Here is a 23,678-nt window from a genome sequence, read left to right on the forward strand (position 1 = left end):
GAAAGAGAGAAAAAGAGAGAAAAGAAAATGCATTTTAAGAATCCTTTATTTCTCAAAGGAAAAAAAAATAGATACTATCACACTGACCCGTTTCTCGTCTTACTTTTCATCCTCATTAGAAGAACGCGTTATTCCCCAATGGGAAAAATTTAAAAAGGAAAAGAGAAAATAAAAAAGAGAGACAGAGAGAGAGAGAGAGAAATAGAGAAATCGTCTTTTTAATATTATAAAATGAAATCTTCGTCTGTATAAGAACAGAACACTCGGCATCCTTACTTTATCAGTATTCTCGTAAAATAAAAAAACGTTCATCGTGATACTATGTATTACTATTTCATAAAAAACAGTAACACCCTAGTTCTCTTTTCAAATTCGAGATAAAGTACGACGTTGGAAAATTTTGACGTACGTCTGAACCCATTCTTCCGAGAGGTCCTGAAAAATACACAGACAAAAATGCAAAATAGCACGTAAAGGGTTAACGATTATTCTAGACTATTTCACGTGTGGCATCACCGTTCGTTCATTCGTTTTACCGAAATTTTCTACGTACCTCAACGTTTCGTATATTTTAACGAAATTCGATAAAATTTGATAACTTTTAAGGAGAGAATGAAAAACTAGAGAAATAAAGATAAAAAAATATAGATAGATATGAAGATAGAGAATGTGCATTTGGTAGTAGAACTATCGCGTTCAAAGTGAAAGGTAAGAGGCTACCGAGAAAATACCTTGTCGAATTTGGGATACAACCAAGTGGATATAGAGAGGATAGTCATCTGCATAGAGTGTGCTTCTTTACGAAGCAAAGACCACGCGTGGAATGGCAGATCCTATTCCTATGCAAACTACATGTATGTATGCAGGTGGTGGCACCGAACGACACGTTTAAGGCGGTCGTAGCAGATAGGCAGACGTAATGCCACAGTGTACGGTAACATTTTGGTTCTACCATGCATACGGCTCTTTCTGTCCTTCCCCCTACCCCCCCCTCCTTGCACTCCTCTCTCTCTCTCTCTCTATCCCACCCTTTCTATCTCTATCTAGTTATCTACCTTCTACCTTCGTCCTTGCAGTTTCAAGTTCCTCCTGTCCGTTCGTATTTTCGCATACATTCTTAAATATTATATTTTCTACACCGAGAGAAATTTAAGATTCGCCAGAATTCTGATTTCAACCGTGGGGTAGTAGTACATTGCTACCGACTCGAGAAAAAGAAAGATATAAAGAAAAGAGGAAAGAATCTTTTTTTCTCTCTCTCTTTCTCTATCTTTTTCTCTCTTTCTCTATCTTTCTCTATCTTTCTCTCTCTTTCTCTTCCTTCGTATTTTCAGCAGCCGCGGAATTAATGATATTTCATGTCGTCGCATCTGTAGCACGGCAAGGCGATCTAGGTCGGCCAGTAAAATAGCTCTCGCCAAAAACGTTAACTCGTCTTTTCTGTAGATGTTCATAAATATTCGTTTCGAGTAATTCGCTCATAAAAGCGAAAATCTGTAGAAAATATAATTCATACTAAAATAAGGTCGATCTCTTATATTATAAGAAATTCGATGAAATTAAATTTCAGACAAATTCTTGATTATCTCGTTAAAAATATAATATTATATATAGAAAATATTAACTACTGGTGGATAAAAAAAAGAAAGAAAGAAAAAAAAAGAACATTGATTAATGGAATCAATTTTTTCTTGTTAATAGTTTGAAATATACGTAAAACATTAACGAAAAAGAAAAAAACATAAAACTATTCCTTATCAAGCGGTAATTAAGAAATATATTCAAGAAACATACAAATTCGCTAACACAGATCGCGTGTTAGAATCTAACGAATATTATCTTCTTAGGTTTCGTGTGTTAAAGTTTATGTATAGATAAGATAAAAGTAACAATCTAATCTGTGTATAAGGTAAGATATAAAGTTGATAGACAGCACGTAGCGTACATTAGCCCGGATTGTCGGTATGATCGGTCGGTTATAGTGAACTGTAGAAAGCCTCGTCTAGGATCGTGTTTGAACGTGTAATATCAAAAGCGCCCGCAGCGATTTGATTCCCATTGTTTCATCAGCGTGGTTATCCAGGCAGACCTTTGATCCCAAGCAATTTTCTCTCCAAGTCCTCGAGGACGACGACGACTACGACGACAACGACTGTATGACTACGAGACGAGTACTACGACTTTAGTCCTCATTAAAATCTTCTAATACCATTGAAGCTGTTGGATACGACTATTTACACTTTTAATCGTCTACTTCGTGGCCACGTACAATTTAATACTCTCAACACTCTTTCTCTTAATCCTCCTCATATTACAATTTTATCCTCGAATATACCTTCAATTACCCACCCCAAGTATATTTAATCGTTATCCCGTTCCCTCTGAAAACAACGTACCGATTATACCGAGTACATATCCCTTGCAGCTTATATCAAACGAAAGAGAAGGGAGGAAAGTAAACTAGATGAAAAAACAAAAATCGATTCGTCGGCTCTCAAGTGGTCGCGTGCAATATATCGCAATCTTGTTCTCTCTCTCTCTCCTTCTCTTTTTCCGCACTATTATAATCCTCTTTGTTTTTATCCTCTCTCTCTCTCTCTCTCTCTCTCTCTCTCTCTCTCTCTCTCTCTTTCTTTATCCTTCATTAATCCATCGAATATCTTTAGCTCATTGCTGTGTCGTTATTTAACATCAGTACGTAATAGAAGAAGCCATGAAATTTCCGTTCCCTTTTGAGAGAGAAGATAGTTAAAAAAAAAAAAGGAAAGGAAAATAAAAAGAAAAAATGGAAAAGGAAATTAAAAACCAAAAGAGAAATAGATAGATAGAAAGAGAGAGAGAGAGGAGAAAAAAAGGAAGAGAAAAGAAATTTGAATAGAACGCATTCAGATCTCGTTACAGAGTACGGTGAAACCCGATTCATTGGTCTGTTTATTCGCAAACAAACGCCTTGACGTGCACCCAGTGCGAAAAGTTTTCCAGTGCCAATCGAATTCAAGACGAGACGCACGCAAGCAAGCGAAGCAACGAACTCCTAGATGGTCGTTGCCGATTGTGAACGAGTTAAAAAAGGGCTTGCAAAGCGTGAGAAAGAGAAAGGGACGTGCCAGCCGTCGTCGCTTCGTTGCTGCTACACGAAGAAATTTCTGCGTTGAATCGATGCACCAACTGCGTCAAGACTTCCACCTACTAAACTCCACCTCATCCCACTCTTACAACCATTCATCCCTTTCCAACTCTTTACTATATATCCGTGCGACCGTGCGCGGATTTTATTCCACGTACATCGTCGAATGCATTAGAGTCGATCTTTCTTTTTCTTTCTTTATCTCTTTCTTTCTACCTTTTTTGTTTGTTTCTTTCTTTCTTACATTTTCTTTCTCTATCTCTTTCTCTTTCTCTTTCTCTTTACCTGTTTCTACTAGCACGCGATTTTCTGTCGTATAGAGAGAGACGCGTCAAACGTTCCGAAGATTTATCGAACCAGACGGTTATGTTAAATCGACGTGGCAACGTGCCGTGACGAGAAACGCGACGTACGCCAATTACCTATCTATCTATCTTTCTATCTATCCTACGCTACCAGAATCCAATTCGATCAAATTCGACCATTCATGCGAAACGAAACTTCTACGAATTTACGAGATTTCATTAAGATTTACGTTACATGGTTAACTTACTTATCTAGATACAAGATATTCGATAGAGAAAGAAAGAAAGAGAAAGAGGGAGGTATAAAGAAAAAGACATAGATTCTTCGAAAACTATGTAATACATATAATATGTATATCACAAGTATATATTTACGTATCATCGATTCCATTTAGTCAGTTTCATTGAACTAACAAAAATTCTCATTTCATCGTTGTTACGTCCTTGTAAAATATGTCGAGAAACGGAAGTTGGAACATTTCGTGTCCAACCGAATCGTGTTCGCACGAAACATATATACATCCATACACGCATATACAAATACACATGCGTATACATGTACCATGATACGCGCTTGAGACTTGTGACATGTTCGAATCATCGTCACTGATGTTACTACATATCCGTGCTATGTTCGTTAATGGTCCTCTCGTTTTTAGATACTTCACGAGTTCAAACAGTGTATCCTTTAAAAAATATGTTCTGATTTATTAAATGATAATAATGGACGTAAAAGAAAAGTAAAGTTAAAACGAAAGAAAAAAGAAAAATAAATAATATAGAAAAATAAAGTTTCGAGTAAAAGTAGGTACGTTTTAAAAAATCGATATAGTTTATCGTTCCCTTCATGGCCCTTTAAAAACAGGCTAATAGACATGTATTGCGGTTACGTATCTATGGATTATTTAAATGAGGTCAGAACTAAAGAGAGAGAGAGGGAGAGAGAGAGAAACGTTTCTCCAACGCGAACCTACTCCCTGAGTTTCCTCGAATAGTAATTCGGCGTCGAAAGCAAACATCCTAAATCACCTAGCCGATGCCACAGGATACGTTGGATTCCTCAAAAATTTATACCACCTATATTGGTTGTGTATATAGGTATGTTTGTCATATACAGGGTGAGTCAGCGAAGATCGACCAACTGAATTATTTCTACAATCTTAGTAATAGGATAAATTGTTTCAAATAAGAAAGTAGTTTTTACAATCGAAGGGACTCTATATATAATTGGGTTATTAGGACAATTTTTTCTCGCGTGTAGTCGCTTAACAGATTGAAAAATCATTGTCGTCCATTTTAAATGGAACAGTACATTTTTTAACTTCTACAATTGTAACCTTTTTCCAATCCTAAATAATTTTTAAGATTATCTTCGTGCAACATCGTGGATATGAAAAAAAAATGGTTAATAAATGAAAATTAATCTCCGATGTTTTTCAAACGAAATAATACTCGACCTCGGTTCGTATGTTCTAATGGAAAATTCCTCGTTACACATTTCACATATACACAATTTGTTTATAACTCTGTAACAATGTGTTTTCTGACAAACTTTGCAGAACATTTTTATCCTTTTTTTTTACATGCACCCAAATTAAACCCTCGCAATTTGATCATCTAAGTTTGGTACACCCTGTATATAGATATAAATGTAACTGTAGGTATGTGTATGTAGAAGTAGTTTTGCTAGCGATAGAATAACATTTTGTTTGCAACACGTAGAATCACTACCACGATAAGGATTCCGTTTCTCAAAAGGAAAGATTTATAAAAGTAACGAATATGTTTCTTCCTATTTTTGAATTATATTGCTACTTTTTTAAAAATTTATAATCAGTTTTATTGTTACTTTGACAAATAAAATAGAAGAAGTAAAATTAAAAAAAAAACAAAACGATCAAAGAACTATCGATAATTTCGTTCATTGAAAAAATTGGATTTCTTTTTTCTTTTAAGGATATAAACGATTCCTTTTATTTTTTTTTATTTGTATTCCATTGTGACACATCTATTCTTGTTTTTTTTTTCAATGCAATGAATTGAACAACCCGTTCTTCTATTTCCGATCGCTGTATTTCACGAATCTCGTCTTACGTAACACTCGAACGAATATGCATACGTCCCGTTACAAATCGTCGCACTTTTTCTTCAGCTAGAGTATTCATACCCCAGGCAACGTTGTCACTATAACAAAAGAAAGATTGAGAAAGAAAAGGTTAAAATTTGAAGCGATACACCATCCACCTTGAATATATCGTTTCCGATACTATATCTCGTAACATCTTACACGCGTATATTAAAATCGTATTTTATTTGAATCAACCTTTTTCTATTATATTATCCATTATTTTTAGTTTTCTTTTTCTTTTTTTAACATTTAAAACAGGACTACTTTGAAAAAAGATATTAATATTATTCCACCATCAGGTCTTTTCATTTCAGATCGGCGTATACCTTACAACATACCGTCAGACTGGCGAGCACTGTGGTTGAGCAATTTAGATGAACTACAAAGAATCAACGATGCGAACGACAACAACACTGTATCGAACGTCACAGTACAATTGGGTGGCACGGCTTTCTTGCACTGCAAAGTTCGCAATTCGGCAGACAGAACCGTCTCGGATGCCGAGGTAAGGAAACTATTTCGTGTACCTATATCATTGAAAATAACATTGATTTCATCTTTGTGTTGTACGAAAATATTTCCCTTTAACATATAATCCTACCATATCATACTAATTTTCCTCTAATAATCTGTACAACGATTACGCAAACGCGTTAGACTGTATCAAATAAGATAAGAGAAACAACAGCAACAAAAAAAGAAAAGAAAAAAGTTAAAAAAGAGGAGAAAACACAAAAAAAGTCGAGAAAAAAAGTTTACTTTTCCAACGTTACTAACTCGAAGAGCTATATTACCAATTGACCCTACCTAAATATATAATATATATGTATGAGAGGATACACGTGTACGTACACATAGCTAGCTAGCTATACATAGCTGTACGTACGTAGATACGCTAGTATCTACTACACTTGGATATCAAAAAGAAGAAACGAGAAGAAAGAAAAAGAAAAAAAAGTATGTAGAAGGAGAAGGAGGAGGAGGAGGAGGAGGAGGAATGAGCCGAGAAACACGTCTTTTCTTATTCCAAAGTAGAAGAGAGGAAAAGGCAGACGCAGCCCTCTTTCCAGATCCCCAGAGAGTCTCGAATCTTCTTGTAGTTTCACGACCCAGACGCTCCGGCTTTCTTGGCAACGAATCGAGCAGCAGCAGCAGCAGTAGCAGCAGCAGTAACAGTAGCAGCAACAGCAGCAACAACAATAACAACACCATCATCACCATTACCAGCAACAACAGCAGCAGCAGTAGAAGCAGCAGCAGAATACCAGCAACATCCTGCAGCGAGCGATGCGAATCGGCCGACAGATTTGGGTTATCCGAGTGGTCCATTGTCCGTGCGTGCCGAGCCATTGTGAGGCTTCGCTTCCGTCTCTGGCGTTATCCACCACCACCTCCTTCTACTCCTCCTCCTTCTCTTTCCATCTACCTATAGAGGAACGTGTCCTAATCCCTTTACGAGCGTTAATTTTATTGCCATGTTTATAGAGAAGCTAGTGACACACTAGTGTGCCATCCCCGAAGGTCTACGCGTTGCTCGTATTTCCCCGAACACCCTTCGCGTAACTCCATTAACGCGTTAACGATCGCAAAAGGCTTGATTAACGACTAACCAACGTTGAGATCTCGCATGTTTCGATAGCATTTCGCAGCAGCAACAACAACAACATAGTCGATTTTCTCTCTTCCCTACCTCCCCCCTTCATCTCCCTCTCTTCTCTTTCTCATTCTCACTAGGTTCGAATGGAACCACGAAACTTGGAATTTACGCTCGCAAACGCAACCACCAACGAGAATTCCATTCCAACAGTCGATCTCTCTCTCTCTCTCTCTCCCTCTCTCTCTTTCTGTCTGTCGGTCTCTTTCACTCTCGCTCTCTCGCGTTCACTTTGTTTATGTTCCGTCCCCGTTGAACGTTATTCAAGGTGGATCTTGATTCCGGCGAAACTCGAGTGCACTGCCAAGATAAGCAAAGGAGGCCCGCTCAACTCCGTTTGTGCGTGACGTTTGCGTTTCACCCTGCCGCCCATTTTAATCTGACACTGTAAATATTTTCGCGCGCGACCACAAGGAACGGTGAACAAAAAAGAACGAGAGAGAAAAAGAGAGAAAGAGAGAAAGAGAGACAGAGAAAAAGAAGCATAAAGAACGCCTTGCTAGAACGTTGCTCTTTTTTTTCCAATTATTTTATGATATTTTTTTATCATAGATTTTTTATTGTTTGTTTTTTTCCCATCGAGTCGAAAGATTTTCTTTCGAGATCAATTTTTATTAATCTGTTTCAAAGGAATTATCTAAAAATAATATTTATATATTTTTCACAGTTTTTCTACTTATCGATATTTTTTTCTATGATAATAGTATTAATTTAATCCCTCAATAATAAATACGATTCTTCTATTGTATGAATATATCATAAAAGTCGCATATAACTGTTATAATAAAAAGAAATATATATTTATATTCAAAGAAAATAAATTGAAAAGCAAACTTGTTGTTATAAGTCAATTAAATTTACAATATATTGATATTTTTTTCTTTTTTTTTTCATCTTCAATGCAGACCAAATACTCTTTCTAATATAATTATAATAAGTACAAAAAATCATATCGTTATTACTTACGTTGTATCAAAAAGTTTCTCTCAATTTTTTAATTAAATACACTTTATGTCCAGCGGCTAATTATTTTCGTTTCATCCTAGTTAATTCTCTTCCATTGATACATTCGACCGTAACGAAATATTAATTACATGTATGCATGTACCGATAATTATGATTGCGAACTGTTTTCAAAAATTGAACAAAAATGAATAATTTTCAAATTTTTATATTATATTAAATTTACTATAACAATATTAATAAATAAACCATCAAATAAAACTTTTACAAATTTTTCATTTATTGCTAGTCCATTATCTTAATTATCAGTACATATATGAATAATGATTTCAAAGTCTACAATGTAAAATCTTCATAATACAGTCGTATGATTTTTCAGACCACATTTAAATATGATGTAGAGTAATTCCTTTTTATTCAAAAAAGTAGATTGAAAACTTAATTCATTATAACGTTTGGTTTTCTTTAACTAAATGTGATTTACATATGGATATATGTAAATGTTCCACGTAATTCTATTCTATCCCGATAAAATCAATGTTATGCGTATGCATGTTCATGTTCGTATGTATACATGTGTGTACACGTGTGCATGATAAACACTTGGAACTATTACATACCTGCTTCCAATTACGATATCGTCATCAGTATTAGATCATTATCAAAATGAAATTTGTAAATTAATAATTCAAGTAGAAGCTCTTTGTGTTAGTTTATGATGTTTCACGAGTACATCTTCATTAAAGGATAAAATTAAATACAACGATAGACATGTCACGAATAAATTAAAAACATTTATCATAAGGGAAAATAATTTGTCGTAAATCAAACACTATATCAAAGTTTCAATAATTTTCATTTTTTTTTCCAAAGTTATCCACTTATAAAAAGCAAGTAGAATAGAAGGGTACCATAGAATGTCGATCTGTTCGATTCCAAAGGAAAAAAGAAAGCTCGATTGAAGTTGACAAGAATTTATTTTACGGGCGAGCTTTCATCTTGAACATTCATTGACATCAACAAGAGTTGGCAGAACAAATGTCACCAAAAGATGGACACCATCAGTACTGGTCTAGAAATGATAGAAAGAAAAGAAAAGGGCAATAGTGATGGGGAGGAAGGAGGAAAAGGAGAAAGGGAAAGAGGATAAGAAGTTTTAAGTCAAGGAAAAACACGTCGAACGTTTCCGGTTAAACTCAGTCTATCGTAAAAAACTTCAAACGAGTAAGGAAGTCCTTTTGCAGAACACGAAAGAAGATTCTTCGAAAGCAACGGGAAATCTATTGAAAAGTACGGGCAAGTTGATGCTTGACCTGAGAGTTTTCAATGGGCACCACCAGCGGCCTTCGTCGAGTGGATTAAGTTGTCTTCCCGTTCAAAATCTTCCTTCATAATTTGGACCAGAATCTGATTTATTCGAGACCAGACGGATAGATTTTATAAGGGAAAAGAAAGAAAAAAAAAACGTAAAGAAAAAGAAGAAGATCGATAATTCTGTTCGTTACTCGAGTAAAAGTTTAGCACCATAAACAGTCCGATCGTATCGGAGAAACGTCTATGTTCTAACCCGTCGATAAACGAAAAGGTTGTAAAGTAAAACGTCTATCGTATAAATACAGATACATGTAATATCATAAGTATTTTATATTCCTATATGTATATATAAATGCATGTGTGTGTGTATATTTCGGTACAAGATCGATATTTGGAAAATGATATAGATAACTAGGTACCACGATAAGCGCTATACAAATACATATTATTATGAGTAATCCGAGAATTCAGCCCTTGGCATGCTTTATGTCAGGAAAACGACGTCGAAACGCGACGACCGTGATTGGCTTTCGTCGGTTTATGCTTTATGTTTTATGCATTCTCTTTTCGCAATAATCTTAAAACGGTAGGGGAGTAGAAACAAAAAGGAAGAATACAGAGTCATGAGCAAGAAGAAAGATAGAAGGAGAAAGAGAGAAGGAAGAAGAAGCGCGGAGGGCGGGTGAAAGAAAGAAAGAAAGAAAGAAAGCAAGGGAAGTTGTACATAAAAGGGAAAAAAAGAAGAGAAGAAGGTGAATTTCTGACATTCCTTAGAGACCCGGATTACATTTCCTACTATCACAATTTTCCCGTTCGTGCTGGGGTATCATCGTCGTAGTCTTTTCTTCAAAATTGTCTTACAAGTTCGTTTCGACGAAATGAATGTACATAGGATATGAAATCGACGATAGACGAGCTTAGATACGTACCTCTCTGTGTATATATTCGTGGTTTTCGGGCTTTCGCTCCCTTTCGTCTTGCAAATTCCGTAAAGCACTTTGGGGGATTCAACGTTGTATCGCGTATACACTCGAAAATTCTATTTGCGATTATTCGTCCTTTATGTATAATTAACGGGATACGCTCTAACACAAAGCAATTGGCGGTCTTTCAGTTTACCGTAAATTACATCACTAAAGGAGACAACGGGAAGAAAAATACATTTTAAGTAGACCTCTTGTAATTACGATAATAAATGATATTAAATAAATCTTTTGTTAAAATCTAATAAAATTACTCACGTATAACACGTGAGTTTTCGATCGTTGGTTAAATTAAAATGATAAAAATTAATTTACCTTTAAAGATAAATTCAAGATCATAAACAATATCGGAGATTAGGATAAATCTTTTCAAGAACTTGTTTACATCTTTAAAATGATCTAACATGACACGTTTTCTATTATTTTATTGTTAATTCTATTATTTCTATTATTTTATATGTTTTTATGTTTTTACGTGTTCCTCTTGACGAGGAGGACACATGTTACATAGAATAGAAATAAAACATCGAAGTAATCCAAGTAAAACGATCGTGTTACAGATCTCGTGGATTCGTCGTCGAGACTTTCACGTTTTAACGAGCTCGACGTCAACTTACACGAACGACGAGCGGTTTCAAGTGTTACACGCCGAAGGTTCGGACGATTGGACTCTTCAAATCAAATACGTCCAAGAAAGAGACAATGGGACCTACGAGTGTCAGGTAAGTGTTCACACCCACTGGTAATTTTACGAAAGGGATATTATTACCAGGTTTTATTTTCAACTAACATCCCAAGTCATTTAAACAAAAAACCATACAAAAAGAAAAACCGATTTCTCTCTCTCTCTCTCTCTCTCTCTCTTTCTCTCTAATTTCGATCCATTCGAAATTCTTAAAAGTGATATCAAATAACAAAAGAAAAGAAAAAGAAAGAGATGTACCTTGTTAATAAAGAATTTTATTACCTATTTTCTATTAACAAAGCTCGTTTTATTTTGTATAGCAAAAAAAATAGATCCTTAAAAAAAGATATTAATTTTCTAACAGATAAGATAAGACAAACACACCTTTTTTATCTATTTAATTAAAAGATAATAACTAATAGAATATTTTAACGAATTAAAACGATGTTTCAGAAAGTAACAACAACAAAATGAAAAAAAAAAAAGAATGAACATTTGTATATGTGTTTTCGAACGGGAAAAAAACGAGAGAAAGAGAATAAAGAAACAAAAAAAATGAAAAAGTAAGACAAGAGTTAGTACTCGCATCTCTAGGTAGATTTTTACTTCTGTTAGGTGTGTTTTCAGGCTGTATAAAGTAACGCGCATATCAAGGAAAAGTATCACAAGATGCTGTTTCGAGAGCATCGAAAAATAGAGAGAGAGAGAGAAATACGTAAGAAAGACCTGTGACACTCAACGGATTAAAGTGAAACGTAAATCAAATTGTACAGAAAGCTGGAATGCAAAGGCCGCGAACGTCTAAGCTCAGTACTCGAGTAGAACTTTTCGAAAAGATCGTACTTTCCTTTTCCTTGTAAATGTGCATATTCTATATAGGCATATGACATGCATTTTTCCATGTAAGGATAATGGCGCTGAGCTTAAAGAAAAAGGATACTACAAAAAGAAAATCGAGGTTTTCACTCTCTCTCTCTCTCTCTCTCTTTCTCTCTTTCTTTATCTATCATTCTATATTTTCTATCGTTACATTTTCGTTCCAATAATATCTAAAAAAGAGAGGATAATATTTTTAATATTTATGAAACAAGCAAGTTCACTTATAAATATTGACCTTTTTGAAGTGAAAACTTCTTTAAAATAGGGGTGATTTGAAAAAAATGAAACGTGATGATGTAGTGAGGCCACGACACTAAATAAGAAGAGAAAAAGAGACAAACATATAGGATTGAGCCTGCGAGAGAATGAGACAGAATATAGCTATACAGTTTTTTCTATTCTCGGTCTCCTCTTTATGCGATGCTTATTGAAAATATAATAGCAAGTATGGTGTATTTTTTTTTACAAAACATGCCATATCTTTTATGTTTAAAAATGTTTTTATTTTATTGAAAAATTAGCATTAAATTCTTTATTTCGCAAATATAATACATAAAATAAATACATAGAATATAAAAAACCATGTGTTCAAATCACACGTGTTAGAAGTGAAACTTTCAAAAAATTAAGTTTCGAGAGAAGGAGACAAATTCACAGTTTCAAGAGTAAGATAATTTAGGATTTATTTATTATAATATTGTTACCATATATATCAAAGGGCTCCGATATGATCTTGGGATGGGGGGTAGCTAACAAAAACTATCACTTTCAAATTGTATCAATTAAGATAGAGTGCCGAATGCGATAGCCATACGTGGAAACAAATATACATATATATACATGTAGGATTGGGTTTAGTGTAGAGGTGCGAGGTTAACATACACCCAGTTTAATCCTACTTATAAAATATTTGTAACGTTTTTATTTCGTCACACCTAAAATGTTTATTAGACAACCCAAAAATGTAGATGACAATGAGAAATCGAAAACCATCCTAACAAATTACTGCGAGGGATACAGGACAGATTAAGGTGGTTAGAAACGAAATATATTGCCAAAGAAATAGATGTTTATGAACAAAGGCGACTGAGGGGTGAAGATATACCATTCGTACCTAGTACTACCTTCTGAGTAAATTATTCTCTCTTTATCTATGAATAAATTTTTACTATAATTTTTAAACTAATTTTTTGTCCAGTTTATTAGAGATTTTTCATAAAATATTCTATTATTGAGTACTACTTCGAAACTGTCCTTTTATATTTTCATGTAAACCTTGTATTTCCTCTCATCGCGATACTATCTTATATTATATATTTTATATTATCTCATTCTACCGTAAAATTCAGTCCGTTTTTAGAATAAAATAAAATATCTTTTATACCTTTTATAAACTTTATTGAATAATATAATTACTATTATAATTATTGACTACTTATCAGTGTGAGCGTCTTATTCCTATAGACGAAAAATTGAACCAATATTCGTTTAAACGAACAGAATTATACAGTAAACCTAATATTTACTCTATTTCACGAAAAATTATAATGTATCATAATAAAATATCCGTCCAAGTGTAAATACATTTATATAAATATAACTTTTAAATTCTTTTTCAACAAAATTCTAACTTTTTTAATCATGTATTTGAAACTATATATATACATTCAAAGATGATAGATAAACAAATAAAGTGTTTTATTAGATAAATTTATTATATTATTTTTTATTATATTTATATATATATATAGATAGATACAGTTTAAATGCTGATTATTAAAATGTTTTTCTTTCAAATTAATTTTGTATCAATAATCTGATATAATTTTGTTCTCAATAAGCTTGAAAAAATATTTTTGTTATGAGTATTATAGTAACATATATATCGCAAATTCCTATTACCATAACTCTTTTATATATTATATATACGTATATACTTATATATATTTACAAAAGTTGATTAAAACTTTTACTCAAAGTTATAGGATAGTTAAAGATCTTTCGTTCTTGTTATACAAACATCCAGTTATTTATTTATATATATATATATATAAGAATATCGAAACACGTTATTATAAATTGTATATATTAGTTTCTTTTTTCTTAGTAATAAAAGATAATATAATATAGTTATATCATGTTTCTTAGATATCTAGTAAAAGATTCGAAATAGCGATGAAAGTTAACGGTATATATCTGTGTAAGCATTCTCGACAATACGATGCAACTCGTACGCCAAGAATAAAATTATCTATTATTTGGCACTATTTGAGAATATCGTTCTCTCTCGATGTATCGCGAACGATAAAACGTTCAAATTTGTTCTGCTATCGCTCGATAAAAAAAAAAAAAAAAGGAAACATGAGAATGAAGTAAAGAAAGAAAGAAAGATTCAAATCTCTTTACTTCTTTTTCGTATTTTCTTTTTTTTTTTTATTATCTTCATTGCGGCGAGATAGTCGAGAGGGGAAGGGGAAAGCGGGAATGGGAGTTAGAAAAAAAACAGCAATTATTTAACTAGAAAATAATGAAAGTTGTTGAATAGTTGTCAAAGGAAAAACGTTGACGCGAAGAACCACAGGAATTCAAACAAATCGATGAAATTGAAATTTCCTCGCTTATATCAACGTTACGTAAATATACCTAAACGTTTCGTGAACCAACGGTTAAACAATGAAATGTTAAAGCAAAACGCTCGAAAAACGTCAAAAGTATGGGGCTGGTAACATCGGGTGTACTCGAGTGCGAGAGAGCGACCCGTAACTGTACCGTTTAATTGTTATGCATGTACATCTGTCTACGTGACGCATAGCTGCATTTACAAAGTGCAATTCGCGACAGTTCATTATGTCGGTGGAGAGTCTCAGCGGTCCGCAGGATAGCCGAGAGGTCGTCGTCCGTTACAGGCCACGGGAAACAAGAGAAAAATCGATAGAGCCAAAATCATTTCACCGAGGATTAGTTGACTTTTCATAAATTTCACCCCCTTTTTCGTACACATTCTATAACCCCATTTTAAACCTCAATCTCTCTAATATCGTATTTCCAAGTAAACTCAATTTGTTCTTTAATAATATTATCTAATTCAACTAAATTTAATCTAACAATAAAAGAGCTATTTTTAACCCTTTATCGATAATTTATTTGTAAATCACTTACAAATAATAAAAATATCTTATTAATAATTTTTATATATTTGTAGTACTCCTTAAAAAAAATAAATCATTTTTAATAAATAATAATTTATTCTTATAATGTTGAACAATTTTTTTTAAATATATATTTCGAAACTAATTATAATTTAATGAAAATCATCAATATAAAAACCTGAAGACACATAAGGGTTACTATAAACCCACATACACACATACATTTAAAATATCATTTTTGATAAATTATTTCTTATAACAATTTCGAATTCATTTATTACATTTTTTTTAACATTTAGTATTTTCATTTATCTTCTCAACGATAAAATGAATTTGCAATATAAATATTAATTGTATGAAGATAACGACGATTCTCTCGTTTGCAGAAATGACCGTCCGATAAAATATAATATTATGAAAGAAGAAAAAAAATATATATCTCAAATAAAAATTGGATGCATATAAACTTGATATAAAATAAATATACAATACTTTAGAAACAAATTTGATTAACATCGACAAAGTCTTTCTCCAGCATCCTTCGATTCCGTTTAATCAAACTATTTACTTGAACGCCTTTTGGATAAAGTTGCGAAAAAAAAATAAAGAAACTCGATAATTCTAATTGCTTTTTAGCATTGCGAGAATACAAGAGGAACATACATCTGTAATAATTAAGAACAGTGAATATATTATCGTACTGAACGTTTTTCTTGGTGCATGAAACCGAACGTATGTACTAACGATTAAACCTAATTGAAAATGGAATAATGGAAACCTTTAGAGTAATTGGGAACTCGTCGCCTCGGGTTACGTTCGTGACACAACGAAGGGAGAATGCCTCGTCAAAGGCTAGAAAGAATTTTAAAAGAAGGAACAAAAAAGTTCCTCTTCTATGCAAAAAATAAAGAGAAAGAATAAAAGTTAGACAGAGGGAGAGAGAGTAAGAGAGAAAGAAAGAGAGAGAGAGAGAGATTTTTAAATCGACGAGCGTGTTCTCGTTTCAATCGATATTCTATTTTCAAACTCTCGATTCTACCAGAAGAACATTTTGCATTAAAGTTTACTATGTAAACTTTACGCGTCGAATGGATAACGACGACTAAAAATATGAATAATGATATCTTCGTTATAAAGGTGTTATGTTACACGACCATTAAGTACTCAATCCTTTTCTCATACGTAGATTTGTAATGCGTATATGTATATTTTACATAAATGATAATTACAATGTTCATCGATTACCTACTATCTATAATAAATCGATTAACAAATTCGTAAAAATTATTTTTTCTTTTTTCTTTTTTTGTACGAATATTTTTGCATAATTAAATTTGATCGAAGAAGTGATAAAACAAAACAAAAATAGGAAAAAAGAGGAAAAAAGAATAGAATTCCAATCGCCGACGAGGGGAATACAAGCAGGGCGATGTTGCAAACGCAAACAAGTAGCCGAGAATATTCACCAGCAAAACTAATGCCTTCGTTAACGAGGAAATAATCAAAACGGAACTCATCGTACACGTAACGTACATCCTTTTTTTCACAAACAATTTTTATAAATGCACATTCGCTACTACTACTACTACTATTACTACTACCAGTTTATTTTACGCACAAAACATCTTTCTTTTTTATTTTATATTTTAATTCTTTTTTCCTTCCTCCTCCCCCCCCCTCCATCCCATTCGACTCTGAAACAACGTTTGCGTTAACGTACATACAAATGTTGTTACAAGACCAAAAAATTAATAGCATGAAATTTTCTCGCAAACGATATTTTGCTTTTTACACACAAAAAATGATAATTGTGTTCTCTTTGAAATTGATTAATCCTTTTGGTTGTGATTTTTTTTTTTTTTTTTTTTAATTAAACAATCGATTCAATTTTCACGAAAATGTTAATATTTACAATCAACAACATTCCGCTTTGTATTAAATCGTATTACTTCCTCTGTTTTCTTTTTTTCTTTATTATTTTTGTTGGAAATAATTCTTTTAAACGATCATTCTCGCTAATTTGCCGTCGCTATTTCTAAAAGCATTCTATCATTTTTATTATTTACGAGAAGATTTTACACGATCGAACGAACGATGAAATACAATAGCACCACACGTCATTTACTATTTTATTTTTCTTCGACGCCATGATAACGGTTTCGAGAATGTTCAACTTCTCGTTGAAATAAAAAGCGATTCGGTGAGACAAAGCTAAGCGGCTATCGTAAATTCCATAAAGAGCGCTTTAGCGTAGTCATTGCAAAACCGTATTATACGATTTTATACGTCCCCGCATACATACATTTATATGTATACATATACATTTATATCCAAAGCTATCTCTCAAAAATATAATAATATTGAGTCAATGTAAAAAAAAAAAGGAAAAAAATTGCATTTTTTTTAGTCACGTGACGACGTTGTCTCCTCACAAAAATAACAATCTAATCACAAAAATAAAACAAACGTGTACGTTACATTGTTTGTAAAATAAAGAGTTGTTAGGAGAAGTGGAGGAGAAGGAGATGGAAGAAAAGAATACAAAAAAAAAAAATAAAAAGACGAAGTAGAAAAGATAGAAAAAAGGAGATGGAAGAGGATAAAAAAAAATAAAGAACCAAACACACAAGTTTTTCTTTTTAAAAGAAATAAGATTCTCTTAAGATGCGTCTTTGTGTCGATACTAAGAAAGTAAAGATGTGCGCTTGGTACTTTTTTAAAAACTTTCTATGAAGAAAAGCAAGAATTTTTTTTCTTCTTCTTCTTTTTCTTTTTTTTTTCCTTTTTTTTTTCATGAATACAGAAAATTATGTGGCAGAACGATGTTTGTTACGTGCAGCAACAAACAGAAAGAAAAAGAGAGAGAGAGAAAAAAAAGGAAAGAAAACCTGACATGTATATTTTCTCGACATGGCTACGTTCTATTCGCTTTTAACTACCTGCCTTCGTCCTAAACCTAAATGAAATTTTTAATTTTGCAAAACAGAAATGACTCTAAAAGAATAGAAATAACACAAACCCGGTAAGACCATTCTTCATTTAGTTTGTAAATTCCACGAAACGAAGTGTGGTTATAAAGCTCGAGAAAGAAGAAGAAAGAGAAGAAAAAGCCTTCACGAGAATTTCAAAAAAAAATAAAACTTATAATTCTTAGATATAAAATGAAAAGAACGTGTAACTTACCACCATCGAGAATTCAATCTCGTCGAGTGAATTAAGACATACGATTCAAGAAACGTTACGATCGTTCGTCACTATTTTTTGTACCCTTTATTTCTTTCTTTATTTTATTTTTATACAATTAATCTTTTTTTTTCCTATTTTCAACTACCGTATCGCAACTCTGTACTGTTTTTTTTATATTATTCGTTACTGCAAAGTTTGTTTATACAAACTGATCCAATATTTAATTCTATCAATTTTTTTGACGTATTCATTCATTTATTTATTCATTTATTTATTTATTTATTTATTTATTTATTTATTTATTTATTTATTTATTTATTTATTCGATGAAAAAAAATTTGAAAATTTAAACAATGAAATAAAAGAGTATGTGTGCGTTAGAGAGAAAAAGAAAAAGAAAAAAAAAGAGAAAGAGAGAAAGAGAGAAGGGTAAAATTTGGCAGTAATCGTAGAGATTCGTTTAAATCGTTTAAAGCTCGTCTCGATGTTTATCCAAACACGACCACCAACCAGTAGCAGGTACGGTAAAGCTATGAGATGCTTGTGCCTGGAAATTGGATCGCTTATGGTACCACGTAGAAAAGGAGCAGTCTCCTTCGACGTAGTCTCGCGTTCTCCGTATCAAAGTATACGGTATCACCGTAGATAAGGACTCGTTAAGCTTTCGAGGGTTGAAACTGGGGATAAGTTTGAACTTTGCTTGAAGTTTAAAAGTCATGGAGTAAAACGAGATTTTAAAGGCCTCTTCGTCTCCTCGTCAGAGTTTGATTTCGCGTGTTTTCCTTTTGTACGTAGAATCACGACAAAGGTAAGATTTCTTTATTTTATTATTTTTTATCTTTTTCTTTTTCTTTTACTTTTACTTTTTTTACTACCAAAGAATATCTATTGCGACTAATGTATCCAATTTTATCTCGAGTAAAAGAAATCTCCTTATAATGTAGAAAAGAGGAAAACGACGTTCATCATAGTGATGGGGGAACGACTTTATCGGTAAATCTGTAAGAATGTCTCTGCTGTCCTATGACTGTTCCTTCCTATTTCCTTTCTCTCTCTTGTTTTATCTTTATTTCTATCTTTTTCTTCCTTTTTTCTCTAGATACATTTATTGATTCGTCTATTATTTCTTTGTTCAACAACAATGCAAAACTCAGTATGTACACGACATACGAGCGTAACACGTGTATGAAAAGGAAATACGAACAAAACAAAAGTGAAATTCTATTTTCTACGACTTCACATTTTTCTCTTTTTTTTTATTGTTTTTTGTTTTTTTTTTTTGTTTCTTTGAATACTTTTTAGATAGATTGGATAGAAGTATATATATATAATACACTTTTATAAATGAGTAGCTGAAAACGAGTAACATTTTTTTCAATTTAAGATAAGTGGATAACTACACACCAGACAATGTACAAAACTGTACGAGTAACATTACTTTTAAAATTTGAGATAATTGCATAACTACGAACTAGGAAATATCTAAAAATGTTACTTGGATCCCTTTTATTTTTAGCAACTCAGATATATATATATATATTCATATAATTATATTTCATCATATGAAATTATATATTTATTTACACACATATTTATTATAACACATTTATATATGAATTACTATATAATACATTATAACTCAAATATTATATATATACAGATGTATATTGTATATTTTTGTAATAAAATAGTACTTACAATTAGAAGTATATCGGTACGAAACACATAAACGTTGATTAAAGGATGTATCTTTAAAAGCTGGTGCTCCCAGAATGAACAAAGTTTTACCATTTTACAGTTACAGAAAGTAGTTAAGTATTATACCACGATAACTGATTTTATCAGTACAGAACTGTTTGATATGACAGCAATACTAACGCTTGCCCCTTTTCTTTCTCCCTCTTGCTTTATTTCTACGTATCTTTTCTCTTTCTACTGTTGAGAAAACGAAATACTTAATTTTCTTGATATATTCTTTAACAAGGAGAAAGTAAAAAAAAAAGACAAAAAAACGAATAATCGAATTAAAAGAAAGCGAAAGGAATTTTATTGGAATTCGAAAACTTTTCAGATTGAATATTTCTACTAAATGTATATTTAAATTATCATCTTAATTACAGATTCATTTAATTGAACTTGGAGATATCTAAATTGTGAAGAAAAAAAATCGAAATATTCATAATTTTCAAATTATTTAGTATGAATTTATATAATATGAATATTTATAAATATTCGGTTAGGATAATTGAAAGTTAGATAAATGAAACTACAAAGGAAGTGAAGAAAAAATAGTCCGATATCTCGAAATTAGTTCGGACAATGGTCTTGTACGAAGGATACAGAATGAATGGCTTTGAACAACTCACTCCGTCCAATAATTAAATATAAAACGTGAAACGCGTACCGATTAAATGTATCCCTAACTTAATTACAAAGAACAGAGGTGATAGACGGAGGTTAAAAAATACGAGACAGGTAGATGGAATAAACCTGAGATAGTAGGTTGAATCGTGCTAGTGATCTTTCATGCTTCCTACCAATTTAAAACTTTTCTCTTCCCTTTTCCGTACGCCCGACTAACGTTCTTATCAAAAAATCTTCTTTGCCGTTTTAAAGAAAACTTTACGTGTCGATATAAACGCGAACTTACTATTATTCATTTGCATTTGAATAATATCAGTAAATATATAAGTTTTATTTTCATTTTTGTTATTTAATTGTACGAAGAAACAAATTGTTTGTTATTGTACAACTGATTTAAAACTGTTTTTATTCAAAAGAAATAATATATATATATATATATTCTCATTTTAAATATCAATTTCGAAATGCAATCTCAATTAATTTCGATTAAATGTGTCGTTGATATTATCAAGTACGTCCAAGTATTTCGTCGTCTCGTAACGAAATTATCAGCAGTTATGTATACCTCCTGTTGCCAAGGGATATTAGCTCATCCTCGTAAAACAATAATGTACGACATTGCGATGTTGCTTATGGGCGCATACTATAATCTTGCAAGAGATGCAACACGATCGATTATATGGATATATTCCTATTACAGTTATCTCATTCATCTATTTATCAATAAATTATAATTAATTATTTTTCTAACAAAATTGATACAAATAAACAAATGATATTTCTTCATTATAATTTACCTTTCCCATTCAATATTTTCCATTATTTTCTTTTAATTAAACGAAGAAATATTTTTAACGTTATTAAACAAAATTAAATAGGAAATACAATCTCTCTCGAATCTAATAAAAGACTTGCTGTAGGTATCTTCGTTTAAGTAGATTAATTAGAAATTAAATTCAAAGATTAAATGAAAAAATAAACAAGAGAAAGAGAACAAGGAAAAAGGAAAAAGAAAGTAATGAAAGCATTATTCATTAAGTAAAATCTGTTTTCATAATTGGAAAAAATATAAAATAAGTATACAAAGAGAAAAAGGAACTTTGCGATATGATCAAAAGATTTAGTAAAATATTCCGGAACATCTGTTAAATAAAGTTAATAGTATTATTATGCCTACGACCTTAGATCGAAGGTATAGTCGTAAAATGATTGCCTCAAGCAACATCGAATAACGTAAGGTGTCCGACACGTTTCACGCTGTCATAATGAAATTACCAGTTGTTCATCGAGTTGCCAAGGAATATTAGCTCGCGGTCATAAAACAATAACGACCGGATCGTATTCCATGATCATTAATGCAGACTGAAATTTTCCAAGTTCTAAGGTATCCTTAATCGTCTTCATTTCATCTTCTATATATATATATATATATGTATGCAACATACACCTGCACATATTCAGTCAGCCATCTATCTACTTATCTATCTATCTATCAATCTATCTATCTATATGTCTCTATCTATCTTTCTATCTCGTCTTGGCCCGATTTAGAAAGATGGACACGAAAGATCTCAAGTTGAAATCCAATAACCTACAAAGTCCTTTATAATCTCTCCTTGAATTACTTTTTAAAGATGCTACAGGCTGCTCAGTGCACTGGGAAAAAAAGAAAAAAGCTTTCGAACTAATCTACGGTGGACGGGTGGCTTCACTGGACCGGTGCTACCTCATTACGTTGTAATTAAGAGCGCCTTTAATTTCGTAATACTTTTATATCAAACTTTGAGGAAAATTGTTGAAGAGCCATCAGAAGATAATACACTGATATTAACCTCGATTATTACGTATTCATCAAACACCGAGATATTTAATATCTATTAGTAAATAACAAAAATTAAAAAAAAGAAGGTAAGAGGATTAATGAAATATTTGATATAGCAAGCATTACTTTAGTATTTATTTAACAAAGTTAAAATAACCAAAATAATAAACTTATAATAATGCATTAATGTCTGTATATATTATATTATTAATATATAGGGAGTTTCAGCTAGAAAAGGGTATCCATTTTCTTTCATTTTTATCATATTTTTGGTATTTTAATTCATTCACTCTAAATAAATTGAACTTATAAGAAAATTGTGTTTGATATATTCATGATATAGCAATCAAAGTATGTCTGAAATATTTTTCATATCAAAAGCAAAGAAAATATTTAAATAACCATTTTCAATTGGAGACATCTTATATACTGTGGCTAGTTTCGAAATTTCAGAGGATAATAAAATTCATCTCACACGTGACAGGATCAAGCGTTATCATTATAAAATTATAAGTTCTCGGTAGGTTTCTAAAAAACTACCCGTTTCGAACTTTTTTTCTACGTTTACCGGACACGAACGTCTGTTTCAAGTTCATTTATTGTATTTACCTTTTTACATATTTTATGTTACGGAACTGGATAGGGACAAAGGTAGAAGGAAAAAGAAAAGAGCATAGAAAAAATTCGATTAAAGTGGCGAATAGAAAGAAGTAAGGAAGGAAGGAAGCAGAATTCAAAAACAAATAGCTAAAAGTTTGAGCCACGAGATAGAAATACAAGTAGTAGGAATAAAAATAAAAGAAAAAGAATTTTTGTGATCTCTAAACACAAAATCGAATGGACCTTACCCATTTCTGTTCTTTACTTTCTTTGAACTCCAATACAGATGAAAGCATATGATAATACATATGCCAGGTCGAATGTCTTTACCTTTTCCCCTCTCTCTCTCTCTCTCTCTCTCTCTCTCTCAGTTTCTCTGAACTTTTCTATATATATATATTTATTTTACCCCGAGAGATGCTTTCGTCGTAGCTTCAAAGGACTCAAAATACCTCAGACGTATTTGAGGCTCAAACGCGTGTCTCCCTATCTCTATTTCACCTTACCCCAGAAATGTTC

At 32.2% G+C, this 23,678-nt stretch overlaps 1 protein-coding gene across 1 annotated transcript in view; it reads left to right on the forward strand.

The window, feature by feature from the left end:
* The window catches only part of dpr12 (defective proboscis extension response 12), a 231,958-nt gene that overhangs the window by 154,050 nt on the left and 54,230 nt on the right, over positions 1-23,678 (forward strand). Inside the window, exons 3-4 of the mRNA XM_015334504.2 lie at positions 5,860-6,065; positions 11,035-11,196. Of these exons, the coding sequence (XP_015189990.1) occupies positions 5,860-6,065; positions 11,035-11,196 (368 nt within the window). The remainder of the gene's footprint in view (positions 1-5,859; positions 6,066-11,034; positions 11,197-23,678) is intronic.

The sequence above is a fragment of the Polistes dominula genome, unplaced genomic scaffold, assembly GCF_049000335.1.
Source record: "Polistes dominula isolate Pdom_NZ unplaced genomic scaffold, Pdom_raw_medaka contig_31, whole genome shotgun sequence".
Classification (NCBI taxonomy): Eukaryota; Metazoa; Arthropoda; class Insecta; order Hymenoptera; family Vespidae; genus Polistes; species Polistes dominula.